The sequence below is a fragment of the Helobdella robusta genome (assembly GCF_000326865.2).
Source record: "Helobdella robusta unplaced genomic scaffold HELROscaffold_9, whole genome shotgun sequence".
NCBI lineage: Eukaryota > Metazoa > Annelida > Clitellata > Rhynchobdellida > Glossiphoniidae > Helobdella > Helobdella robusta.
Genome location: NW_008705512.1, coordinates 2,903,696 through 2,931,276, shown reverse-complemented (window position 1 = coordinate 2,931,276; position 27,581 = coordinate 2,903,696). Strand labels below are relative to the sequence as shown.

Genomic DNA, 27,581 nt, shown 5'->3' with positions numbered 1-27,581 from the left:
TTAGTTACTCGTGGAAAGTAGCTGCTGCTGTGGCTGGCCCACACCGCCGCCGGAGGCAGGCGATCCAACGGGACTGTTTGCAGGTGAGTTAGGGTCGGTGCTGTTCTCCGCGGAGTCACAGCTAGGTGCATCGAAGATGGGGGGTGTGCTGGAGAGCTGGGCACTGAAGAGACGCTGCCTCAGTGGCAGGTCGTACTCCTGCATGCTCATCGAACGACCGCGTGGAGGCTTCGCCACGTTTTGCATCGGAACTGATGAAACTGCAACGAGTCAGTGGAATGTTTCAACTTGGAAATTTTTAAACATGAAACTAAAATTGTAATACTAAAAACTGAAAAATTAAAAATTTGCTTTTTACAAAGAATTCCAAGTTATCCCCAAAACATTTTGAATATATTTGTTGCGGTAGAGACATTTTGCGTGGCATCAATAACAATAACAAAAACAATTTCAGTTTTCAGAAAACATCGAGAACAAACACATCGCAAGCACTGACTGACATCTATTACCACCAACATACCCATCAAGCAAACAAACAAACAGACAAACAAACCGGCAGACAGACAGACAGACAAACAAACATCAATCCATCCATCCAACAACTCACCGACGCCAAGTCCTTGCAGGAAATATTGGAAACATTCGATCAGCTTATCTGGCTGTATGGTAGTATCAAATGTTAACACGACGGACGATGTCAGATGAAATATGATTAATAAAAATGTTACTTGTGATTGTCTGTGATAGAAAAGTGAGAAAGAGATAGAAAAAAGAGTAAAAGAATCAAATCCCTAATCAACATTATTTCCACAATCATCTTCTTCACAATCATCATCACCATCTCAACAAGCATCATCATCACCTTCACAGCCATCGTCCTCTCCTCAATCCTCATCATCTTCAAAATCCTCATCATCCCCACAATCATCATCATCTTCACAATCATCATCATCGTCACCACCATAACCACCTTCTCTTCGAGGACATTGGCGACACCAGCGACCTCGATGAACTCGACCTTGGTCTTGTCCTTGCACTCCTTCATGATGGCCTGGTGGAGGCTGCGTGTCGTGCCGTTGAAGATGCTCTGCTGTCCCGTCACCAGCAGGATTGGACATCTGGCGGTCAAATTTATAATTATTATAATTTATAACTTCAACTTAGATATAGTACAAATAATACTTATTACATATCATCTGGCCTGTGAATAAATTTGAGAAATGTGCTCATTATCCGGCGAATAAATGAATTTAAGTTAAAAATTCGGGATCCAAAAAACGGGAAATGTCTCTACAGATCACATTATTTCTCCGGATTACTTACTAGATCAACCGGATTAATCGAATGTATCGTGGAGTTAGTTTTTTAGTGCTGGTCTTCGGTTATCATCAGTGTTTTGTCTTGTTGAAAAATTGATGTTTTAAACGGCTTTTGAAACTTTACTTAATTAAAATAACCGACGATACTTGACGATCTTGACGAAGCAACTGGAACGTTTTTAATTACTCTGATCTTGGATAAAATAATTTTGACAGCACTATTTACCATTTGGCAAATGAACAAGTCGAGAGTATTGTTGCCCAGCAAATAGATGAGTTTAAAATTGGTTTAAATACGTTCGATAGATTTGTACTTAATTTAAACTGCTGAAACGTTTTCCCTGTTTTGTTGATTACTTCCTAGGTAATAAATGTGCGGACGTTTTGCTTGGTGATGAAATCTCAAAAGATGAATTCATCCACAGAGTATGAACAGGCAGCGATGAATTTTGTTATTTCAGAATTGTTGAATATTAAAATGAGGTGGATGATCTTGCAGAGGAGGAATGAAATTGGAGGTTGATCCTACCACGGTTCCCTATTAAACGACGTAGCTATTATGGAATACGACATGTTTGCATGCCATTTGATATTTGTTTGTTTGTTCGTTCGTATGTTTGTTCGTACGTTTGTCAGTTTGTTTGTTTGTTCGTTCGTTTGTCTGTTTGTTTGTTCGTTGTGCGCATCACGTGATACGAACAAAATACGAAGCAACAACAGAAAACCACAAAAACAACTTCGTACTTGCGCAGTTGCAAAAACAAAGAACAAAACAACAACCTTAAGAGAAAGATCAACAATAAAAAAACACAAAGATGGATAAATAATGACATTTATAAATACTAACGTGATCTTCTTGATACTCTCAGTCAGGCTCGATCGGCTGTTGACAATAATTATGGATATGTTTGTGTGTACGTGCGTAAAAACGTCTGCACGTGTTCTGTATTTACTAAAAATTAACTTTTCGATTCAATGATTCAACCGATTCAATCAAAGTCATAAATCATTTAATCCAACAGTAAGCCATCCGTTAATATTTAAATATTCAACCATTTGATTCACTTACATACAGGTCAAAACAGTGCTAGACACAACAAGATACAAGATAGCAAACCACAAAATTTGATACTACGCCATAGAACGTATCAGAAACCGATATTAAACAGCACAATCGAACAGAGCAGAATCAGACACAACAAAACAACAACCCAAAAAAAGACACACCAAAGCCTAACAGACCAGAGCAAAACTTGCTAGAACATAATAGAAGACAGCAGAACAGAACACTACTCAAAAAAACTTGACAAAACGCAACAGGAAACAACATGACACAGCATGACAGAGGGCAGGACACGACGAAACACGACACACACTCACTTGAAGAACATTTCCACGAACATCTTCAGGTTTTTGGCGTTGGTCCTCGTTCTCAACATCTCCTGGTAGCCCTCAATGATAGTCTTTAACTCATCTTTGTCAGAAGCCTTCGAGAACTGTAAATACGGTGATGATGTTGATGGTGATGTTGGTGGTGATGTTGATGATGATGATGTTGATGGTGATGATGATGTTGATGTTGATGATGATGTTGATGATGATAACAATGTGATAATAAACACGATGATGATGATGATAAGGTAGTAACACTAATAAATTTTGATATTTCTAATGATAATTCTATGTAAATGACGTTGATATTAAATCAAAAAATGAAGATAATGAAGTGAAAAATAAACAAAAGTTGGAGTTTATAGGAAAGAAAAGAGATAGGTAGAGAAAGAGAGATAAGGAGAGAAAAAGAGAGAGGATTAAAGATAGCCAGAGATTATCGACTAATGCCACTGAAAACGTATTCCTGAAAGTTATAACCATTTAGAAAAAAAACAAATGAAACAATTTAAAAACCGTCTTTATGTAGATGAAGAAGCAAGCAAGCAAACAAACAAACAAACAAACAAACGAACAAACGAACAAACGAACAAACGAACGAACGAACAAACGAACGAACGAACAGCCATAGAAACAAGCGAACAAAAGTTCATAGAGTAAAGAAAACATAACAACTGTGTTTGAGTGAAGACGTCAACATATCATCAACTTCGTATTTATGATGCTATGAACTAACTAGTAACGCACCAGCCAGCTTATAAGGAAAATATAAAAAAAAATGTGCACTGACATTGTATGGGTTGTTGTTGTTTGTTGGTTTGTTTAATTGTTTGTTTGTTTGTTTGTTTATTGTATGTAGGGATTGCTTGTTTGTTTGTTTATTATATGTAGGGATTGTTTGTTTGTTGTATGTAGAGATTGTTTATTTGTTTTTTTGTATGCAGATGGTTGAAACTGATTAAGATAATGAGGAGGATGATGATAGCATTGACATGATGTTTGAAGACGAAATGAGTATTAACGCGATGGTAACGTATTGTTAGTTGAGTGTTTGAAAAAAAAGCGATGGTGTCAGTTAACGATGATGATGAAGATTGGAAATGGTTACGAGAAAATAATTTTGAATGAAAAGTTCTCAAATAAGATGAATGATTATATGGACACGCATGTAAGTATACGTATAGACGATTCATTTATACTTTCAATCGTTCATTAATTTATTAATTCACCCACTCATTCACTCACTCACTCACTCACTCACTCACTCACTCACTCACTCACTCACTCACTCACTCACTCACACTCACTCACTCACTCACTCACTCACTCACTCACTCACTCACTCACTCACTCACTCACTCACTCACTCACTCACTCACTCACTATCACTCATTCATTCATTCATTCGTTCGTTCGTTCATTCATTCAATCATTCACTCATTCATTTATTCATTCACTCATCTACTCATTCATTCCTTCAGTAATTCTTTCTATAACATGTCTGTCCGAGTTAACGAAATGGAGATTTTAATAAATGATTGAGTTGTATGTGACAACCTTGAAATATTCATAAATTGATTTACGTTACATTTTTATAGCTATATAAAAATTATTATAATATATATATATATATATATATATAGAAAGAGAGAGAAAGAGAGAAAGAAAAGAAAGAGAGAGAGAGAGAGAGATTATTCTAACTGATGCATTTTGCAATTAAATTAAAAAACAACAACATGCAACAAAATGATTTATTTGTTGTCTTGTTAGACGTTATTTGTTGCTTTATGCCAGTCTGGAAAAATATGCAGTGCAGGTGTCTTTTGTTTTTTTGTGTGCGTGTGTGTGCGTGTGTGTGTGTTTGTGTGTGTGTTTGTGTGTGTGTTTGTGTGTGTGTTTGTGTGTGTGTGTGTGCGTGCGTTTGTGTGCGTATGTGTGTGTGTGTTGAGTAATGAAGATTGAATGAAATTTTGATAGATGCTAATCACCATTCTTTACACCATCCATACATTTATTAGGGATTTGTCCCCTCTTAAAAAAAATTAGTATTCTTTTTTAAGATTGGTGTTAGGTGTGATGATGAATAAAGTAGTGATTAAAAATATGTTGATAATTATAATGATATTGAATGATGATATGTATGATGATGATATCAAAGGATGATATTGAATGATGATGATACTGGCTGATGAGGGAAATGATACATATCGCTAAAATCTGCAATAGTGATAAAATAATCAACAAACTCTAAAAGAGAACTTTTCACGAAAAAACATTTTAGAAAACCAAATGTTTGAAAAGTTTGCGCTGTTTTAGTAGCTAACACACAAAAACAAACACACCCACACACATTAACAAATCATCGCAAGTAAATAAAACTAAATTAAACAAAAAAAATGTAAACTATCAAATATAAATTAAAGTAGAACAATGTTTTCCAGGTTATTAAAATAACGCCATTAACACCATCTCAACTTCAATATCAGTCTTGCTTGTGTGTGTGTGTGTTAGCATGTGTTCAAGACATTAAATGTTAACGACCAGCCCTGCCAGGTGGACGTTGTAGCCAACACAGAAACTTCATTCCACAATTGATGACTCTACTTCTTGAGCCTGCAAATGTGATGTTTATAGACGTGTGTACGTGCAATGAAGGTGTCGTATAGGAAGGGTGTGCGTGAAATAAACATGGACGAGTGCGTGTGAGATGTGTGCACACGTGTGTAAACGCACATGCGATGTGTGGGTGGATGTAGTTAACAGGCTGTGTAAGAACATTGTACGTGAAGTGCACGTGAAGCGCAGTTGTACGCTTACAGCTGCATCCACTTCCCAGCTCGAGGCAACCACTTGTCACTAACGAAATTGTTACTTCATGTGGAAAATGTAGTAGTGTGGTGTAACTGCTCGGCCTGTAGTAGTAGTAGTAGTAGTAGTAGTACTAAAAGTTGTTGTAAAGGTTTTCTTGCAATCAAAAATTAGTAATTACTAGTTTATCTGTGGCTTCATTTTAGTAGTAGTAATTCATACAAGTTCCATTATTTAATTCCACTAGTTTGGACAATGACAGTCGTAATATCTAGTGCGATAGTTAAGCCAGCAGTAGTGTTAATGGTAGTTGTAGTAATGAGCAGTAAAAGGCAGTAATTGTAACAATCCCACTATTTTTCGTTTGCAGCTATAATGTTATCAAAAAGTTTATTTCAAACCAGGCATTCGAGAAAAACTGCAACAACAACACTACCAACAACAATATCAACCACACCAACATTAACAACTACAACAACCACATCAACAACAGCTATAACAATATCTTTAACAACAACAACAACAACAACAACAACAACATTAACCAACCTCACCAACATCGTCATCAACAACAACAACAGAGAACATACATTTTTTTATACAGTATTCACCGATTGACAAACGATGTATGAAGAATGAACATGTAGCTGAAATGATGAATTGAAGAAAATAATATAACATCAACACTTACAAACACCAGCTATGTTCAATGTTTCTTACTAAACAATGGTATAAGAGAAATGTTATGGTATGGTTTACATTTAAAAACTGTTATTTGACGCCAATGTTATTCCATATAAGTGTCATTTGAATTTTTATTTAAACACTTTATTTAGGTATTTTTTTAAAAAATGAACTTTTAGAAAAATGTCTCAGGACTTATACGAAGAAATGGAACAAGTGGCAGACTTCATCTCACGTAGAGCGCGTAAAAAATCAATAATGCAGACGTTTCAAATATTTTCGCAAAAAATTGGGATTGTAGAAAAAATTTATCTTTTTTTGAGTGATCAACCGTTAAGTATTTATTAACTTATGTATGAAATAACATGGAAAAACGAGACAAACTTATAAACATACACACAAAACAAACTAACACACACACTCACACGCACGCACACGCACACACACACACACACACGCACACACACTCACACGCATACACACACAGGATGATTAGATTTGCTTTGTAGCCCAAAACTGATCAATAAATTACAACTGAATCGGCACGACAAATAGGACTTATAATATTTACCCATACTTGCATAGTTAGGTCATCACCTTGATACTTTCTTCAAGTGATCAAAATAACAATAGAAACAAATCTACATAAAGACCCTTGTATGTACTTGTGCAGCTTTATGATAAGGCTAATTAGAAGAGGACGTAATGTATCCAAGCGTCATTAGGAATGAATGCTGTGACGATTGTGACGAGAACAAAAGTAATAATTGATCATAACAACAAATGATACTGATTAAACATCTCGGTAAGTGATAATAACGATGATAATGACGATGACGACCACAAAAACAAACAAAACAAAAATAAACATTAAACGGATATCAAACGAAAAATGAATGGACGTTAAATAAAAGTTAAACGAACGTTAAACAGCAATTCGTAATTGAATACTTCCATTAAAAAAGCAGGATCAAACAAAACTAAACAAACTTTTGGGAATGCAATGACTAAAAGTGCAAACAAAAGCAGCCAGCATGCAGACAGAAGAACCAATAGGACGACGATGATGATGATGGCGTGATGATGATAAAAAATAGTAATGTTGACAATGATGATGATGATGATGACGTTAAAACTGAGGAAGACGATGATGATGATGATGACGATGACGTTGAAACTGATGATAATAACGTCGATATAATACTTACAATGATCAAGATGATAATGATGATGATGATGTTGTGCTGATGACGATGGCAATGATGATTACGTTGATGCTAATAGTGATGATGATGGTAATGATGAAAGTGACGATGACTGTAAGAGCGATATTGCTGGTCTCGGTCGGCAACTGTCGCGGTGAGTGACGATGATGACAACAATGAAACGATAACACACACACACACACACACACACACGTTCGCATACGTGCATTTACATCATTTCTATTTATACTCGACAAACGACGAAGTAAAAACAGCGCAGTAGAATAGAAGCAAGCCACAGACGACGATGTATTAACCGCAACGTCCACAACAAAACATGACGTCATCTCCGCGGAGAGAACACACAAAAATGGACAGTCCGACCCAGATATCTGCGCATATTTATCGACACTGCAATGTAGGTTCGTAAACGCTGGTACGTCAAAATGCATGCATGTCTGACATATGCAATGTAATCCAGATAAATTGGAAAATTATATATAAACACCCGGAACATTTGCTTGAACGTAATTGGGTGTGTGCGTGTGGGTGTACGTATGTGTGTGTGCGTGTGTGTACATGAAAATACAACATGGACAAACATTTCAAAGGATGAAACTCAAAAACGTGTTTAATTGCATGACATTCATCTAACCTATTTTCGTGCATGATCTCAGGCGCATTGAAACAAGCAAGAAATAAAATGCATACATACATACATACAAACGTACAAACATACATACATACATACATGTAGCAAATAAAATCAAATTTAGTCAGACGCTTGGCTTTTGGTGTCATTCGTCAATGATTTGGTTTTAACATACATACATACATACATACATACATACATACATACATACATACATACATACATACATACATACATACATACATACATACATACATACATACATATATACACATATACATACATACATATTATATATGCACACATACATACATAAAAACACACACATACACTTTTAAACGTACACACGCACACACATACATACATACACGCATATACATACACACATAGAAGTTAATGATACATACAAAACATTCATGACATGGACCGAAAGACAAGGCAACCCACGCCAACAAAAGGAGAGATCGATAAGTTGCACAGGAATGCAAACACAATTGCAGCGGAGCTGTGTACTCTCTTTTCAGCCACTCTCCTTCTTATTTTTTATTTTTTTATCTTTTGCCGTTTTCACTCTCACTCTCTCTCTCTCTTCTCTCTCTCTTCTCTCTCTCCTCTCTCATTCTCTCTCTCTTTCTATCTTTCCAAGAGTCATTTTCAAATATTAGTTCATCATCGACCAGCAGTTTCTAGGTTATCGCGAAGAGAAATATATGAATGGAAATGATTTATAATGCAGAAAGATTCCAGATCGATATGAAAAAAAAGTTGAAGAGCGTACAAGTGCAAATAAATATCGCCGCTGCATGTAATCAATCTCCGGAGAAAAAGTTTCACGTATCAATCCGCCAATCAATCGAGCGAAATAAATATAATCAAGCGATCGTCTATTCAAATAACTAAACAAACGAACGAACGAACAATCAAACAAACAAACGTACAAACAACAAATCAATGCAACAAAAGCAGCAACTGCCTCGAAACCATCGCGCAACCAACCAGCAATCGACCAGCAACCGACCAGCAACCAACCAGCAACCAACCAGCAACTAACCAGCAACCGACCAGCAACCGACCAGCAACCGACCAGCAACCGACCAGCAACCGACCAGCAACGGCAACAAACATCAATAAACTCAACTCGACACAGACATCCTATGAATAATAAAATGGGATCAACCAACTAACCAACTTCACGCACATAGCAAGCCAAGAATAAAGAAGGAAAATATTTGAGACTGCAATATTGAACTGCTGATTAGTGAGGCATGAAACTCTTTGAAATGCACGACCCAGCACACAACGAATGATAAATGTGTTTCTATGATGTGTACACATGTTTGTTGAGCAGTTCATATAAATTTAATCAAACTCTCAAGCCTCTAACAACAACAAAAACATCATCAACAACAACATCATCAACAACAACATCATCAACAACATCATCAACAACATCATCAACAACATCATCATCAACAACAACATCAACGTCATCATCATTATTATCATTAACACCAACAAGAAGATTAACAACAACAATTAAAATCTACTAAAAAAAACTTTAAAATGAACATTTAAAGTAACAAACGTGAATTATGTGAATGTGAACAAAATCCGAGTGATGATAAATTTATACCAGCCATCAACATTTTGCTGGTGCTAAATAACATTAAACGGACAATTTAATTTATCAAAATTGTTTGATTTTTTCAAAATTATTGTTTAGATTGAATGAAGGACCATGAAGCCAAATTGTTGCATTGACGAAGCGACAAAAACGTTAATTAATTAATGTGGCCAACCAGTGGCTAGTCTTAAATATTTAAAGATTAATTGCTCCGCAACATCATTTTGATCGATGAACATTTTTCAAGGTCATTAACTAAAATCTTCAGTCAATCAATCATTCTATCATTCCTTCTTTCATTCAATCAACTATTCAGTCGTTCATTTAATCGATCATTTTTTCATCCGATCATTCGTTTCTTCAGTCAATCAATTGTTCCTTCATCCAATCAATCATTTCATATCGGAAAAATAAATTCATCCCAGCTTATGAATAATTTAAGAATTCAACAAAAATTCACAAACTTGCAACATTTCACATTGCAGCCCTCAATCGATGAAACATCAGTTAATATAATTTATTTTAAATTTATACATCCAATTTTCGCTAGCCTAGAGATGACCAACTGACGACCGCTCTTAAATTTGAAATGGTTTCCAACAAAATATGATTAAAACGTTGAATAAATTTATTTCATCAACAAAGCGTATATTAATCTTCAACAGATCTTCGATATTTATCATGCTTTGAATGTTACCCCATGTGCAAAACATCTTAAATGGTCCCATAAAAAAATGTTGGTTCTTTTTTCGGCTATACTATATCATTGAAATTTATTAATGAATAATATTACAAACAAATTAATGAAGGCATGTTTGTCTTGGTATAACTGCTGCTTAGCCTACTGCTTAATGTTTAAAAATTTTGTATTTTATCAAGCTAGAGTAAAAAAAATTTTACCAAACCGGCTAGCTAGTAAAAACTTTTAGCCAGACTTGTCTGAACGCAGAAAAATAAAACCAAGACGGTATAAATTATAACCTAGAAGTAATTTGAATATTTAATAGTAGTTGTCGCATTTGCGTTTGAAAAATAAAAATGGAAAAGTGGCGAAAGAAATAAATCTGATGGCGGGTTGTACAATGGACAAATGGGGCGAAGGTGTGTATCAATGCAAATTTGTGCTGCGTCTGTGTGTGTGTGTGTCTGTATGTGTCTGTGTGTGTGTGTCTGTGTGAATGTGACAGAGGAGTATATGTGTGCATTTGAGATTGCTATGTATGGAAGAAGGATGGATGGCTGGACAGGCTGGAAGGAACTATCATTCATGTTTCATCATCCTCGTCATCATTGCCATCGTTGTCTTCATCATCGTGATCGTTTTAATGATCATAAACATCATCATCTCCTTCTTCTTCGTTTTATAATTAATCATCTATGATCATCATTATTTATCATGATTCATCATCGTCATATGATCATCATCATTTTCATCATCATCGTTGTCGTCATCATTGCCAGGGAGTTGAGCAAATTTTTAAGTTTAAATAGTTAATTATATCAATGAAAAATCTAACAGAGTAAATTCTTTGTTGGAGTTATTTTCTCCATTCATGCATGTCAGCGTCACAACGTTCGACCAATCATTCATCGTCTGTATCTATCTATCTATCCATCTATCTATCTGTTCCTTCAATCATTCATTCATTCATCCTTCCACGCATCCATGCATTCACTCATTCGTTCGTCCATCCTCCGTCCATCAGTCAACCGGGCATCATTAGTCATCTTGCGAACCAACATACTTTCCTTGCTTCCACATTCACTCACCTCTTCATTATCATCTCTCTAGTTTATCATCATTCCTCTTCCTATTCCTCGATCGATCTCTATTTTTATAACTTTATTATATCAACCTCTGTAAATCTATTTGATCTTTCTTTTTTTTCTCTCTCTTTCTCTCTCTTGCTCTCTTTCCTTCCCTCTCGCTCTCTCTCTCTTTCTCTCTCTCTCTCTCTCTATATATATATATATACATATATATAAATATTTAATTTCTCTTTTTTTTAACTTCTTTACAAATATGTACAACACACAACATACACAATGCGTATGTATGTATTACACATACCTACATTATAAAAAAAATGATAATCAGATATGATGATGATGAGGAAGAATGGGAACGATAAGGATGATGATGATGATTGATGATGATGATTACGATAACAACAGGAAACCAATGATTAATTGCAGAAATGTAAAAATTTTGGCCAATCATATGCATAAGGAATGGCGGTTAATGATAACGATGATGATAACGATGATAACAACAATAATAATAATAACAACAACAATAATAACAATAATAATTATTATGATAATAATAATAATTATTATTATTATGATGATCAGCCAGTTAATAATAATAATAATAATAATAATAATAATTATTATAATAAATTGGATAACAGCAGTCGGTGGAATAACATTAGTAGGAAAGTCATTTGCACGCATCGCTATTTCAAGAGCAATCATTATTACGCGCTAGCTAATTTGCCATAAATACAAACAGTCATAAATAACAATAATAACAATAACAATAAAAATAAATAAATAATTATTCACTGAATAAATTAAATAATCAGATATTTGACGAATTTAATGGTTGAACATTAGGAAATATTTTAATGTTTTTCATGATTGTTAGTGGTCCACGTAATGTATGTAGATGACATGAATGAAAAGCTAAAAACACAACATAACGACAACAAGCACAACAACAACGACAACAACCACAAACAATAACAACCACAAACAACAAACAACAACGACAACAAAAAACAACAGCAACATACAGAACACAACATCAACAACGACGACGAAAGCAAACATCAAAAACGTACAGCAACAACAGCATCAATTAACAACAACGAACAACAGTAACAACCCCAACAACAACAATAATAGCAAACACAAACAACAACTACAGCAACAAACAACGACAAACACGACAAAACAAATGTAGAAAAAAGAGCCAACATCCACTCGAGCGGACGAACAAAGTCAATATTGAGCCAACTATGTGTGTGTGTACGATGGCATTAAACATGACACAAGCATGTATGATATATGTGTGTATGAAACATGTTTGTATGAAACACGTATATATGATACACGTATGTTTGACCCACGTAGGTATGATATATGTGTGTATGATACATGTATCCATGAGGCAAGTATGCATGATATATGTATGTATGATACACGTACATATAATACATCTATTAATGATACATGCACGTATGTAAAGCGTATGTATATATGATATATGCATGTATATTGCATGCATAGAAAGATACAACAACTACATACAACTCGTACAACGGTATTTACATCACAAAATAACAAGCACCCATTCAAAGTTACACACCCAACAACATATCCAATGCCACGACAAAACTTATAACGCGATAAAACGTACGACGGCGAACACTCGCTGACATGTGCGAACCCTTAGCAAAAGTTGTTCAAAGTATCATCACCATCATCGTCATCATCATCATATCAGGCACATCATCACTATCATCATCAGCAGCAGCACTACCATCATCATCATCTCTCCACATACATGTCAGCATACTCCTATTGAGTTAGCTTTCCATTGCCAACATTACACTGCCAAGCTCTAACTCTCTCTTTTTCCTTTTCACTCTCTCATTATTTTTCTTCTTTTTCTCTCTTTCTCTCTCTGCACGCTAGGATACAATATTTCAATTGAAGTCGTCCTAGATGTGATGAGGATGACGACGGTGATTATGATGACAGTACAATTATGATAGTGACTACGTTGATGATGATGATGATGATGATGTAGCTGATGATGATGATATTGACGTTAATGATAGAAATTACAGTTTCTGACAATGCTGACGATGATGATGATGGTGGTAGAATGATGGTGACGAGGTTGAGAAAAATGATTACAACAGCAAAATCAAAATTAACATGAGATGAGGCTGCCTAGAATGTCTAAGATGGAGAAACTGTAGAGAGCAATGAGGCAATGATGATGTAAAATTAATATTCATATTAATCAATTAAGAAAGATGGTAACTTAATAGAAAAATCTAAAAACAAAACAAACGATTTATTGAATGAATGGATGGATGGATGGATGGATGGATGGATGGATGGATGGATGGATGGATGGATGGATGGATGGATGGATGGATGGATGGATGGATGGATGGATGGATGGATGGATGGATGGATGGATGGATGGATGGATGGATGGATGGATGGATGGATGGATGGTTGGACGGACTAACGGACGGACGAACGGATGGACGAACGAAAGAAGAGACGAACGAACGAACAAAAAAAACGAAATCCAGATAAATAAGATGATAAATCGACGCAAATGCAAAGCAGATGAATGTTTGGAGAGCCAGCGAAAGAAAGAACGAAATGTCACATGCAATAAATAAAGCAAATAAAATAAATAAAGAAGGATGTCTCGTGTAATCTCACTTTGGTCTGTCCAGATTACGATGAAGTTAGCCGCAGTTGGAGAGGAGGAAAATGAAAATGATGATGATGGTGGAGATGATGATGAAGATGAGGAGCAGTAGCAGGAAGAGGAGGAAAAGGGACCGGAAGGAGAAGAGGATTAACGTGGAACGTACGTGTGCGTGGCCGTCAATAATTTTGTCGTTGTGGATTCCCAGGGCAGTGACGGGCATTGGAAGGGTGGATAAATAATTCATTCGTCTATTTAATTTTTCTTTCTACCAAATTAATTATCCCATTATCATTTCATTTTATTGATTAATTTTTTCGTTTAGTCATTTATTTAATAAAAGAAAACATGTTTTTTTTTAATTAATTTATTGCTAAAATTCAATAATGAATAAATGTTTGTCATGAATTATTAATCCGTCGGTTAATTATGAATTAAATAATATTCAAAATACTTATTTCAAACAAACATACACCTATTCACGCACACAGACATAAACAAACAAACAAAAGAACAAACAAATATTTACACAAACTTATGTATGGTCAAATAAACAAACATAGAAGCATTGATGCTAATGAAATGACAAAACAAATAGACAGACAGACACGCAAACAAACAGACAGACAAAGATCACTGACCCCTCCAAATCTATGCAGCACCAGATAACTCTCAGCCGATTGGTTCACTTTAATTGGGTCAAGCTTCCAACTCAGTAACTAGGTCACATTGTATTGATATTAAACATTACGTCACGTGATTAACTATGAAAATTAAATTTAGTTAATTAAATTGAGTGATTCATTCACACTCCCACTAACAGTTGTTCATTATTTAAAAACTTTCAATTATTTTCAACATCGTAGGAGCAGTTTAATTTTTAGTATTTGTAATTAACGGGCAAAAAATATTTTCCAATAAGTCATCGGAACGCAGAGCTGCGCAGCGTAATGGAAAGCATTCCCAGACACGTTATCTATGCAATGCTTATGATGACGACGACGATGATGCTAATATGGGTGGTGGTGATGATGATAACGATGTTGACGACGATGAAGACAGTGACGACTGTTAGATTGGTAAATTTTTTTCTAGAGATAAAAAAATTATTTTCTTTTGAACGATACGTTTCAACGCGCTCAGCAAGAATGAACTGTCGAAGTTATTTTTGGTTTTTGTTTCAAGTTCAAGGTTGAAGATAAAAAAATTTTTGAGTAACTTTTTTTAGTTGTTCAGGAGAATGACAATGGATGTCTATTGCATATCATCCTAATGGCCAATAATCACATCGTAATAAAATGAGTAACCACGTTCTATTGGCCATAAAGAAATGAATGACCGATCATCCTATTGGCCAGACATCGCATCATATAAAACTGACCTTATCCTTGATGGACTCGAAGAGACCCGATGTGGTACCGGTGGCATGCATCAGAACAATACCAAGGACCCTCTCTATGTGCGCCATCTATGTAAAAAATTAAATTAATTAATTTAATTAATATTATTATTAATTTAATTAAGTTAATATTAATAATTATTTATTACAATCTATGTGACAGATATTATTTAATAATTAATTTAACTAACTAAATAACCGACAAACGATTATTCAGCAAAAAATATCGGCCATAAAATTAAAAATAATAAATTTTAAAAAATGAGGAAAAAAAACATAAAATTTAAAGATTGTAAAATAGCGCAGAGCCTAATAGTGCTGAATGTACAGTACACAGTGGAGTGTTAAGTAATTATGATCATAACTTTTTATTATAAAATAATAATTATAACTTACTTGCTATAATTTAATTACTTATTTCATTGCTAATCATTAACTTAATTGTTTGTTACTAATTAATATGATAGTAGTTGCTGGTAATAGTAAGTATTTGAAAGTAATTCTGGGTAGGGGTAATTAATTTCAGGTAATTTTTGGCTGGTAGTGATAAGTATTTGAAAGTAAGTGTTGGTAGAATTAACTATTTGATAATAATTCTGAATAGTTATCAGTAATTTTAAGTAATAGGGGTTGGTTGTTTTGGTGGTTATCTTTTTGTAACTATTACATTAAATTGAAAATGAATGTGCGTAGTTTTGAAGCTAATTGTAGATATTTTCAAGCAATTATCACCTGTAGATTAGAGTTGTTGTGAAAAATTTTGAATATCTCAATATAATTAGGAGTGGTTTTACGTAATTGTTGGTAGTTGTTAGTAACTGCCAGTCATTTTGTTGTATAGAGATGACGAACATAGAAACGTTCATGCATGCTTGCCAGCATCCTTTTTGCCATTTTTCAATTATCGCAAATCATTATCGATTGGTAATTATAAAAGCGTCGCCCTGGGTTGCATTGCATTGCATTACTCCAGGCAAGGAGATAATTCACTAAGAAAATTGGAGTTCGTTGACTTGAGAAGTTTCAAATGTGAGGGAATTAATTTTGTAGTAAAAATAGTTTGTGTTGTTTGGCTGTCGTTCTATAACTTTAATTAATGAATATCGTGCTAAACAGCTAGCAAGCTGTAACTTAAGCGATGAATTTTCATCTTCCCCAGTAAATCAACGATGTTACAGACTCGAGTCAGAGTTGAAATGCATAGTTTATAACATTAAACGTGTTTGTTGTTAGTAGAGACACACGTGTGTGTACTTATGTGTACTTTACATTCAGTTAGTACTGTACAAACGTACATTCAATATCAACTGTACATCTAATGAGTATTTATCCAACTGTTCAAGATGTGTGTAGGTACTTCTGTACGATGGTTCATTACGTGTTGTACTGCATATATAATGCGTACTGTACACTTAATGTGCGCTGCCTAACATGATGTGTGTACCCTGTACGTACAGTACCCCCCCCCCACACACACACACACACGTCCGGTGTTTGTTTGCACGTCCAACTAGTGTTTATTGAATGGACACGAGCAATCTTTATTGCCATGTTACGGCTGCCACATAAAAGATTCTTCCGTGGTGGTTATATTTACTGTATAGCGTATATGGAGAGAGTGCGAGTTTGTTGTCAGGGGTATGTAATTCAGCCATGTTCGATTTCGTGTGATTTCATTGAAAAAAATTATGTCGAAACCACGCAAGAGAGAGAGAGAGAGATGGAGAGAGATAGAAAAACAGAGAAAGAGAGAGAGAGATAAACAAAACAATTTAACCGATAGCGATCGCAACCACACAACCACCACCACCGCTAGCTGCAGCAGTAGCAGCGCAATCACTCAACCTCACGTACCTCATCTACATACATGAGAACGTAAACACGCAGTCCCCCACATGTACTAATTCGATGGAAAATCAATACCGCCCAAACCCATCTAGTTATCCCATCCAGACGTCATTTGATGAGGAACACAGGCAGAAACACACGCAGAGCAATAATTTTTCATCATTCATTAATTAATTCATTCATTCATTCATTTAATTCATTGATTTTAAATTAACAAAATAGATCTAATAACCAGCGGGATGACTGATATCTGGTGTGAAAATTTTCAGTTCGTTGCCTGGAATTGGCTTTGTACATCAATTATTAGATTTAAAGGTATGAAAGACGTTAGAGGCGCTCCATATTCGAGTCTCTGTAACTCTTACGCAAGATTAGAGAATTAAAAGACAATTGGAATAGACAAATTGGACAATCGAAACTATTTGAAAATTTAAATAAATCTTACATAACACCGACATTTTGAAACGGAAAAGGTTCTTACCAAAAAAACATCATTATTTTTTCTACCCTCTATGGGAATTAACTGCAAATTGATACAAGCAAGTATTGCAAACGAATGGATGAATAGGCATGTGATAAATTAAAAAACTGAAATGCGAAATTAGGAAAGTAAATATTGGCATCCATTAAATATCACGTGATAGCAGGTGAATGGAAAGAGAGATAAAAAATATCTCTACTGAGAAATGGCGTCATAATGTAATTTCAATAATTATTGATAATAAATTATATTTTATTCACACATTTATTATATTTTATAATAAGAATTACTAAAAAATAAAGTCAAAATAAAGTTAAGTTATTATAAATTGTAAACAAAAGAAAGCAAATGATTGTTCTGATATTATACATATAAGATCCATTAAGCCATTTACTACGAAAGAAACCAAATCTTTAGAATTTAGTTTGATTTGAATGTAGAACTGTTAGTTACATTTTACGTTATCAGGCGCTACTTCAAATAAACAGTACCAAACAAAAAAATAAACAAATGAATGAATGGATGAATGAATGAACGAACGAACGAATGAATGAATGAATAAATGAATGGATGAACGAACGAACGAACGAACGAATGAATGAATAAATGAATGGATGAACGAACGAACGAACGAACGAACGAACGAACGAATGAATGAATGAATTTTTGGCAAAAAATCCTAAAAATTGAAAAGAAGGAAAAGAATAGAAAAAAATTCAAATGTCACTTCGCCATAACTGATGTAAAGCTTTCAACAAAATCGTCAACAGATTTTTATGTTGATCTCTGGGTTAATTTCAGATCGACAGATTCATAGAAATTTATAATCTTATTTATAATCTTTTAAAAAATGAATAAAATTGCATCAAATTACCCGCAGTTGATTTAATATAACATAATAAGGAGGTCTACCTAGATAATTGCATATGATAGTCGGCTGCTTGTGATCGAGTTGGCCCTAATCCACGACACTCATTTACACGCACAACAACATTCAATCATCATCGCTTGATATTAGCCAGGCATTTGACAAGCACAGTGCATATATCGAAGTATTGTGTATTAAGATACGCGTGTAAGTGTTTATTGGTGTACTAATGAGTGTTTATTTCCTGAGAGGTCTAAGATTTCAGTGGCATATATAACAATTAATACTTTTGGCTGTTGGGTCTTAGCAACTTTATATATCATAGGTTGAAAAAAATGCGTCATTTCATTCCGACTCCAGGGCAACTCCCATCATTGCACTGATTGTTATCAGATATAAAAAGTAAGTTTAGGAGATAGTTAACTAGGTATATCATCAGCAATTAATTATTGATACAGGTATCGTCTCTAGCATCTCCAATTTTATTAAAATGTGTATCATTTGAAGTTTAAAAGTCACAAAATCGGTACATAATTATAGAAAATTGAATTGAAATTTTTATATAAAGCTATTTGTATAGACGCAACGATGTTATCCACATGATATCAAGTGCTCAGAACTAAGGAGACAATTTTCTTTTCAAAATTTCTTTTATTTTTGATCGATGGGTTAATCAAGTCATCACAAACCGATTGACATTATCAGCTGAGGCGCCTTCTAATAATCAAACTCAAACACAACGGTTTCATAAACGGTTGTTAAATCAAAAAATCTTTTTAATGGTGAATCAGTTATTATTTTATAAAATTTATTTAGAATTAACATTAAATTATGTAACAACTTGACGCAAACACAACAAGAAAATAATATTATTAACCAGCAAACAAACAAGCAGACAAACAAACAAACAACCCAACAGACAAATACTGACAGCAAATCTTGCAATGATGTTAGCTCCGGCACCTTCTCCAAGACATATGACCTCTTTGAACCTAACGAAAATAAAAAGTTCATGTATCAATCATTTTTTGAGTATTTAATTTTTACTTAAATTTAAAATAATTTTGTAAGGTTAACATCACGCGATGATTTATATTGAATATCATCAATTGAAACCAGGGCTAATATATTATTATAATTAATTTTATAAACAATATTCATCCGGTCAAATTAGCATATTATAAAATACAAAGTTTTATTGCAATTTTCATAAAAAATTAAACAAATTACATGTAAGTTGTTACGCGTTTTATTTAAACTTATTGTTCCTATTGTACGCTTGCAGTATTTTGTAGTATGAAGCAGAAATGCGAGTTATTGAATTGGTTGTCAGAACAAGGAGGCAGCCAGCCTTCAGATAAATGTGGGTAGGTGCGCTGCTTATTACGATGTCGTACCCGGCTTGATGAATAACACCGGGTTCGTAAATCTAGCCGTGTGCCAAGAAGCTTCGTTCTTCTCTCAATCAAACTAATGACCGAATAAATTGCGTAGAGCCTTTTATTGCATGAAAAAAGAAACGATTTATTTTGCTTTTAATGGGAATGCTTCTGCGTAGCCCTGTATAACATCGCTCTCATGTGTCTTATGAAACTCACTTTGCCTAGTAACGTGTTATATTCCATTGAATGATGACGACAACGTAATGTTCTGAATTTCAATTCTTTATTTAATAAGAGCCAGGAATTGTGAAAATCAATTGATTTTAGTCAACCAGAAACAAAAAAATTTATAAAATGTAACTTCAACGAGTTGATCTCATTAGAAACAAATGCCAAAATGCATATCAGTTTTAATTTATTTGAAAAACAATTACTCTTTTAATGTTGAAACATCAAGCGTTGTTTACTCATGCCCAAACGTCCAACATAAAAACAAAAAATACGGCATCTTCTTTCCAACAAAAGGCAACACACACTCGCCTAAATATTTTGAATCATAATAAGTAAACAAATAATAAATAGCTATGAATTTATTTATTTAGACAAACAAATATTTAAATACACAAATATATAAATTTAAAAAAATGCTACACCAAATGTTTGATATTTTCAACGCATGGTAAAAGTTGAGTAACGAAAAGTAACGAACTTAAGCTGATTCAAGACGTGAACGAGGTCCTCTCCAATCTGTTGCATTGATGGGAACTGATAGCTGTAAGTAAAAATGTGTGTGAGAATGTGTGTATGTGTGAGAGAGAATGTGTGTGAGAATGTGTGTGTGTGTGCGTGTGAGAATGTGTGTGAGAATGTGTGTGAGAATGTGTAGGTTAGAATGTGTGAAGGTGTCTCTATGGAATCGACGATACAATGATTGCAAGAAACTTTACTTGAGAAAATTAGGCATAAATGAATGGGATTGAGATTGTATTAAATTTTAGCAGATTACATCTTGACTCGACAAAAACGGATGAAATTTGACATGACTTTTAGCTAGAAACATGAAAGAATTTTTGAATTTTGAAACAACCGCGATAAAAAAACACTAAACTAGCAACTTTATTTTCAATCAGACATGGTCAAAAAAGTACTTGCATCTTCAAGTAAATGAGAGAAAGAGGCCTTCCAGTGCATATGTGCGTGCATTTCGACAGCAGCCCACAAACTCATAAAATAAGCTGCAATAGACGCATTGAGACGCGAAAAATTTACTGGTGCAGCTGGAACGTACATCGGCCTTTTAACGTTTTTTGCGCGTGTTCAGTTGGATGGCTAGCTGTACGGACCCCATAAATAAAAACAGACCTTCAAACACCTAACAATACATTAAACACGACATATTTAATTTTAATTAAAAAAAACAAATGAATCGATCAATTATTCGATGTTTAAAATAAATTTGCCTAACCGTATTTGAATCATCGCAGGAAATTCAATTTTTTCATTGGTAGTTGACAATAAAAATTATTGTAAAGCATGATATTCACACATTCTCATAAGGTTCTAAACCGATAAAAAAAAACATGTGACGAGTGGAGTCTTGGATGTCAAGTCTGACGGTTGTACTCCTTCAGTCATTCATCTTCGTTACAATGTCGTGTTCTGCCAGTTCACCCACAGTTTAAAAAGTTGTTCGTCATTTTAACTTCCGTTCAACATAAACTGTCCGTTTCTTACGCTTGAATGAGATAGCAAGCAAACAATTTGCAATTTTAATTTAAAGTTTCATGACTTCAGAACAAACTGTTTAAAATATGGGAGAAAACGAAAGTTGAAAGCGACGTCAGTATGGTCAGAGCGGTGCAAAATATAACGTTGTAAGAACACAATAAACCTGGCATCTTCCGTCCGTTCGTTCGTTGAAAGAAACAACAGAACCTTCAACGCAAACACAGTGCGGCTCGTATTGAATAAACGAAAATGCAAAAGAAAACACACGCAAGGACAAAGTAAACATTGATCTCAAGATTATTTTTAAGAGGAAAAAGTAAAAAAAAAATGAAAAAGATGATGAAAAAGCGTTTTGTGTAAATATTTAATAAGGTTGGCAAGTGGTTGGTTCGACCGGCAGCGGTCTTTTGTGTTATGACAACCGTGCTGGGTATCATTTTTACTGCAAATATTTCAAACTTTGTTACGAAATATTTAGAATCATGAAAAGCGTAAATTATTGTTCATTCAAATTTAATTAATGAAAGTCGAAATAAATGTCATGATCAAAACAAATGCCCAATAAAATGTTTGAAGCGGTTGAACAAGATATTTATTACGGTCAATATTGAACGAAACCGACCATCAACGTTGATCAAAACTGACCGTGCATTGCAGTTTCCTCTGATGCAATTTCTATTAGCAATTTAATCTACTTTATAATGGAAATAATTCCAAAAAGAAACATCATAAAAGTTTTGAGAATGAACGTGATTCACATTTTGTGGCGCCTTGATCCCTTCTTTGTCCGGCGCGTAATGACTCCTCTCTGTCTTTTTTATCTTTTCTTTTACAATTTTTTTCACCGAAACTTTTTCAGTTTTTTTGTTGCGACGTGCTGTTGTTGGAGCCAGTCGTGCTGAGCAAGGAAAGAAAAAGAAAGAAAAAGAATCAAGGCACGTTTTGATTTGATAATTAGAACATATCAGCATAGAACATTTCATCTCTTTTTAAGTCGCAAAACATTATGAATGATCGCCACATTTTTTGAGAGACCAGAACAAAATATTAGCAACAAGCCAATTCAGAGCAAAATATCAATAACCAGCCAATTCAGTTGTTTCTTTTTATTAATATTATTATTTTGTTATTCAAGCAAGAATTCAGCGAAGGCGTAAAATTTATCTAAAGAATATTCACTCGTTACCTTGAAATGTGTTTGCTTTACAACCCAAACCCACACTACATGGAAAAAGCAATGTTCCTACTGTACACATTTCAATCTATTTACTTGCCGGCAATATTTTTCATATGAGAAATCGATAAAATAAACAATCCGCAGTCTGCTAGCTTCATTTCAGTCTCAGCTGTTATATGCATCATTGATTAACTCCTCCTCATCATCATCATCATCATCATCATCGTCATTATTTTGTTTTAACTTAAATATCATAAATATTTTCGCTAAAACCATTGTCATCATTTTGCAATGTCTGTGCTTATTTTACTCGAAATTACAATTGTGAACCTTGTGGCACCTCATGCTCTGGGATTGTCATCACCATCATCATCACTATCATTCTCATCATCATTTTACCATTTCATCATCATTCTCGCCTTCATTGTATGACATTATTGTCATCAACATTTTTTATTATTGTCATCATCGTCTCATCAACCTAACACCTTCGCAGTTGCTACCTTCAGGAGCTCCATTCAAGCCAGCCCAGCAAAATTATTTTTATGAAGCCATTTCTCGAACAGTATATTTTATAGCCGTTTTGCAGACTTAATTGAATAAACCCCCAAACTTTTATTAATCCGTATAAGAACCATTTTCTGAGCAATACAAACTCAACATTATAAGCCCATACAAAACGTTAAGACAGATGTACACAACATGTATTAGGTCTTTCTTGATCATACAAGTACATTTCTGAGTAACTTATTATACATAATGTATTCTGATATTTCAAAATATTTTAAAAAATTTAATAATTGTCACATGACACTATTCAAACTAGATTCAACCACATGCAACGTGTTTGTTAGAATGTTCTAAATGTACAAAGTTAAAACCATCTCATCATATCGTCAACCTCTTAAAACAAAGAGCAGTTGAATGGTCATAACATGTCCTCATCCTTATATTCATCATCTTCTTAATGTCTGTAAGGCATCATTACATTCACGGCACCGTAGCAAACTGTCAACCATCAGCAGCAGATAACAAGCGCCTATACTTATCGTCAAGTTATCATCAGGTGTACTGTGTCATGTACCACCATGAATAAGTATCTTAACTCGTTCAAATATTTTTTCTCAATTTTAAGACTACTTTTCAATTTTTTATTTACTTCTCATTCAATTTAAATTTTTAATCTAATGTAGGGGCGGCACGCCATCCCCAAAGCTTTGATGCATCACGCGCCTTCATAAATAAAAATGACCTTGTACCTTTTCTTTCTAATCAGCCCCATTATATCATATCACCTATTATGAAGATTTTATCACTAATATGCATACGCAACAACCATAATGCAACAACCGCCGTGCCACAACACTTAACGTTGTGTAATAATTTCGATTCACAACATGCTCCACATAAATACAAACACTGCATACTACCCATACACACACACACAGAAAGAGAGAGAGAGAGAGAGAGAGAGAGACATATAACAATATTACACAAGCACGAACTAACAAACACAACACAAACAGACGGAACTCACTCAGCAGGTAGATCTGGTTCATTCTGACCTTGACCCGGCACATCGATGTTCACCCAGATGGTTCGACTTCTGATGCCTGCCATCTTCGGATGCTCGATGAACTCTCTGTACATTGTGTCTGACGGTGGATGGAGTTAGTTTTTTGTTAATGAATTTTTTTTTTATTTATCAATCTGAGTTTTCAGTATTTGAAAAGTTTTAAACTAAAATTGAAAAGTGTAAAATATTGCAACACGCATGTTTTGAATAGCAACTGAATAAAAAAAATTCACAAAGTTCTTAAAAATCTACAATTATTCCAAAACTTACCTTAAAATCTACAAACGCTTAAAAAGAAGTACTAAGAAATATCCCACACATCAGCCAACTCATACAAGAACTTTGTATACACATGCTTACATACATTCATACACACACACATTCATACTATCATTCGTACATTTACACACAAATTAATACGTCGTACATGCAAGCGTACATACACGCATACATAAGTACCGTACACACATACATACCAGCACTAACAAACACACATATTCGACATACACAAATAGTCAGGCATGAACGGGGCAACGCTTAAGTCAGAATCTAAGAAAACACAACTCGGCGTTCGTTGGGCTGGTGCCAGCTGGGGCAAGACATGTCATTTGGAGGAAGGTACGAAGTGGGAACATTCTCGAAATTTTTAAAAGTAATGAGGATAATATTTTTGCCCAACTGAAACTGAATTATTTTTCGCCACCGTCATCACTTTGTTTGATAGGATAAACGAACAACAGCACAAAATAAAATAAACATCGTTTATAACATGAGAATATTAATGAATTTTGTCATTGCATACAGATAGGTGCATCTATTAAATTCAACAATAGTGAAACAAAGCGATAAAGAAACCACAAAAATTTTCGTCAGACCAGAGTTTACAATGGAAGCTGCTAATTCAACAGAAGCACAAGTTTCAAAGTGAACTGACGAGCACACGCCACTTTCATGCTCCTCATTACAGCATTGAAAAAGTGAAATTGTGAAAACACCCAAAAAAAGTCTGACGCGCTAACTGTTATCATCATAAAAATGATGAGGAAAACGACGACACGACAGTGATGACAACAATGTAAACGTCAACATGATAGTGAAGTCAGAGAGAATGATGAAGATGGCACGAACATGATGACGATGATGATGAAGATGATGACGCTGTTTACATACAACACATTTGAAAATGATGATAATAACCACGACAATGTAAACCATGGTGATGATGACGACGATGATGATGGTGATGATGACGACGATGATGATGGTGATGATGATAACAGACGATGTGCAATAAGATGGAGAAACTGTCAATTGACAAGCAAACATGGACACACAAACACACACGCACCGCACATACATAAGCACGCAAATAAATGTGCGTGTTTGTGTGTGTGTTTGTGTGTGTGTCTGTGTGTCTGTGTGCATGTATGTGTGGTGTGTGTGTGCATGTGTGTGGTGTGTTGTGTACGTGTGTGTGTGTGCGTGGTGTGTTCGAATTTTGAGGTGAGGTGTGTTTATTTATCGTCTAGCAAACATTTTGGCTGACAGATTTATTAAAGTCAATGATCGCTAATAAAATATAAAAAAGTTGAAACAACAACAATAAAAATGGTAATATTACCAGCAACAAAACAACAACAGTTAAAATACCAATACCAATTTTATTAATGATAATAACACTGCGAAATAGAAAAATGACTGCCGGCAGGAAAAACCTTCAAACAACAATAACATATGAGGGAAAAATCCATACTAATGTTAATTTAAGTTTAAATTGCACAAAATTCCAATTAACTGAGGGTCATTCTCACAATGATGAATTATAACATGCGTCACTAGCGATCAGCACCAACAACAAATGCTGCCGATCCATTAGTAAAGACAGTAGTAGCAGCAGCAGCAGTAGTAGTATTAGTAGCAGCAGTAGTAGCAGTTGTAGTAGTACAGGTAGCAGTATTATTATTATTAGTAGTATTAGTGGTAGTAGTATTAGTGGTAGTAGTAGTAGTAGTGGTAGTAGTAGTGGCAGTAGTAGTAGCAGCAGTAGCAGTAGTGGTAGTAGTAGTGGTGGTGGTAGTAGTAGTAGTAGAAGTGGTGGTGGTAGTAGTAGTAGTAGTAGTGGTAGTAGTATTAGTAGTGGTGGTGGTGGTGGTGGTGGTGATGCCACAGCGGCTGGAAGCAGTTGATGAAGTAGTAACTGAAGCAGTATCCACGGTAACAATATTAGCAACAACAGACGCAAAAAATAGTAATTATGCTAGTACTGTGGTATATTATTCCAAGGAATGGTAGTATTGAAAGTAGGAAAGACAGGAAGATTCGAAAGAGTAAAAAAATTAGGCTAACGCCGGCACAGCGATAAAAAAAACATCGCGGAGATTTTTCGGGAATCTAAAATTTCCTCGTACAAGTGGAAGCAGTGTGTGGTGGCGAGTTTGAGTTGCAGGAACAACAATCATCCACACAGTGGGATCATCAACAACTTCGCTAACACTTTTGATTGCGGTAATAGTAATAATAATAATAAAAATGATAATAATGATGATGATGATGATGACGACGACGACGATGATGATGATAATAATAATAATGATAATAATAATATTATTGCTAGTAAACTTTTTTGAGGCATTAACAACACTCAACCAGCAGTCGAGCCATTCAAGAAGAAGTTTGAAGAGAACTCCTAAACTCTCTAACTCACTGACTGAATGGCTGACTGACTGACTGGCATGAAATGTAAACAAATTTGAACGTTTAAATCTTAGCGGAGGAAATATATTAGAGGTAGATTATATGCACTAGAGATTGAATAAATAAACTCGGCGGTGCAGTGCTGTTAGCCGTGTGAGGTTTGTTTCTATGTGCTTCTTGCGGGCTTTTGTGCGTGTGTGTCTGCGTACGTGTGTGTTTGCGTGCGCGTTTTTGTGCGCATGTGTGTGTATTCATCCTTAATGTTCATGTGTTTGTTATATG

The 27,581-nt window shown here is 34.7% G+C and overlaps 1 protein-coding gene across 1 annotated transcript; it reads right to left on the bottom strand.

Annotated features, from left to right (window-relative positions):
• Positions 1-24,679, bottom strand: HELRODRAFT_71212 (hypothetical protein; the record flags this gene model as incomplete). The annotated part of the gene is made up of 10 exons (XM_009032978.1): positions 1-228; positions 570-659; positions 971-1,118; positions 2,167-2,202; positions 2,700-2,815; positions 14,788-14,865; positions 15,528-15,614; positions 19,674-19,734; positions 20,834-20,896; positions 24,567-24,679. The coding sequence occupies 10 exons, from the start codon at positions 24,677-24,679 to the stop codon at positions 1-3; spliced, it is 1,020 nt and encodes a 339-aa protein (XP_009031226.1).
• Between the last annotated feature and the right edge of the window lie 2,902 nt (positions 24,680-27,581).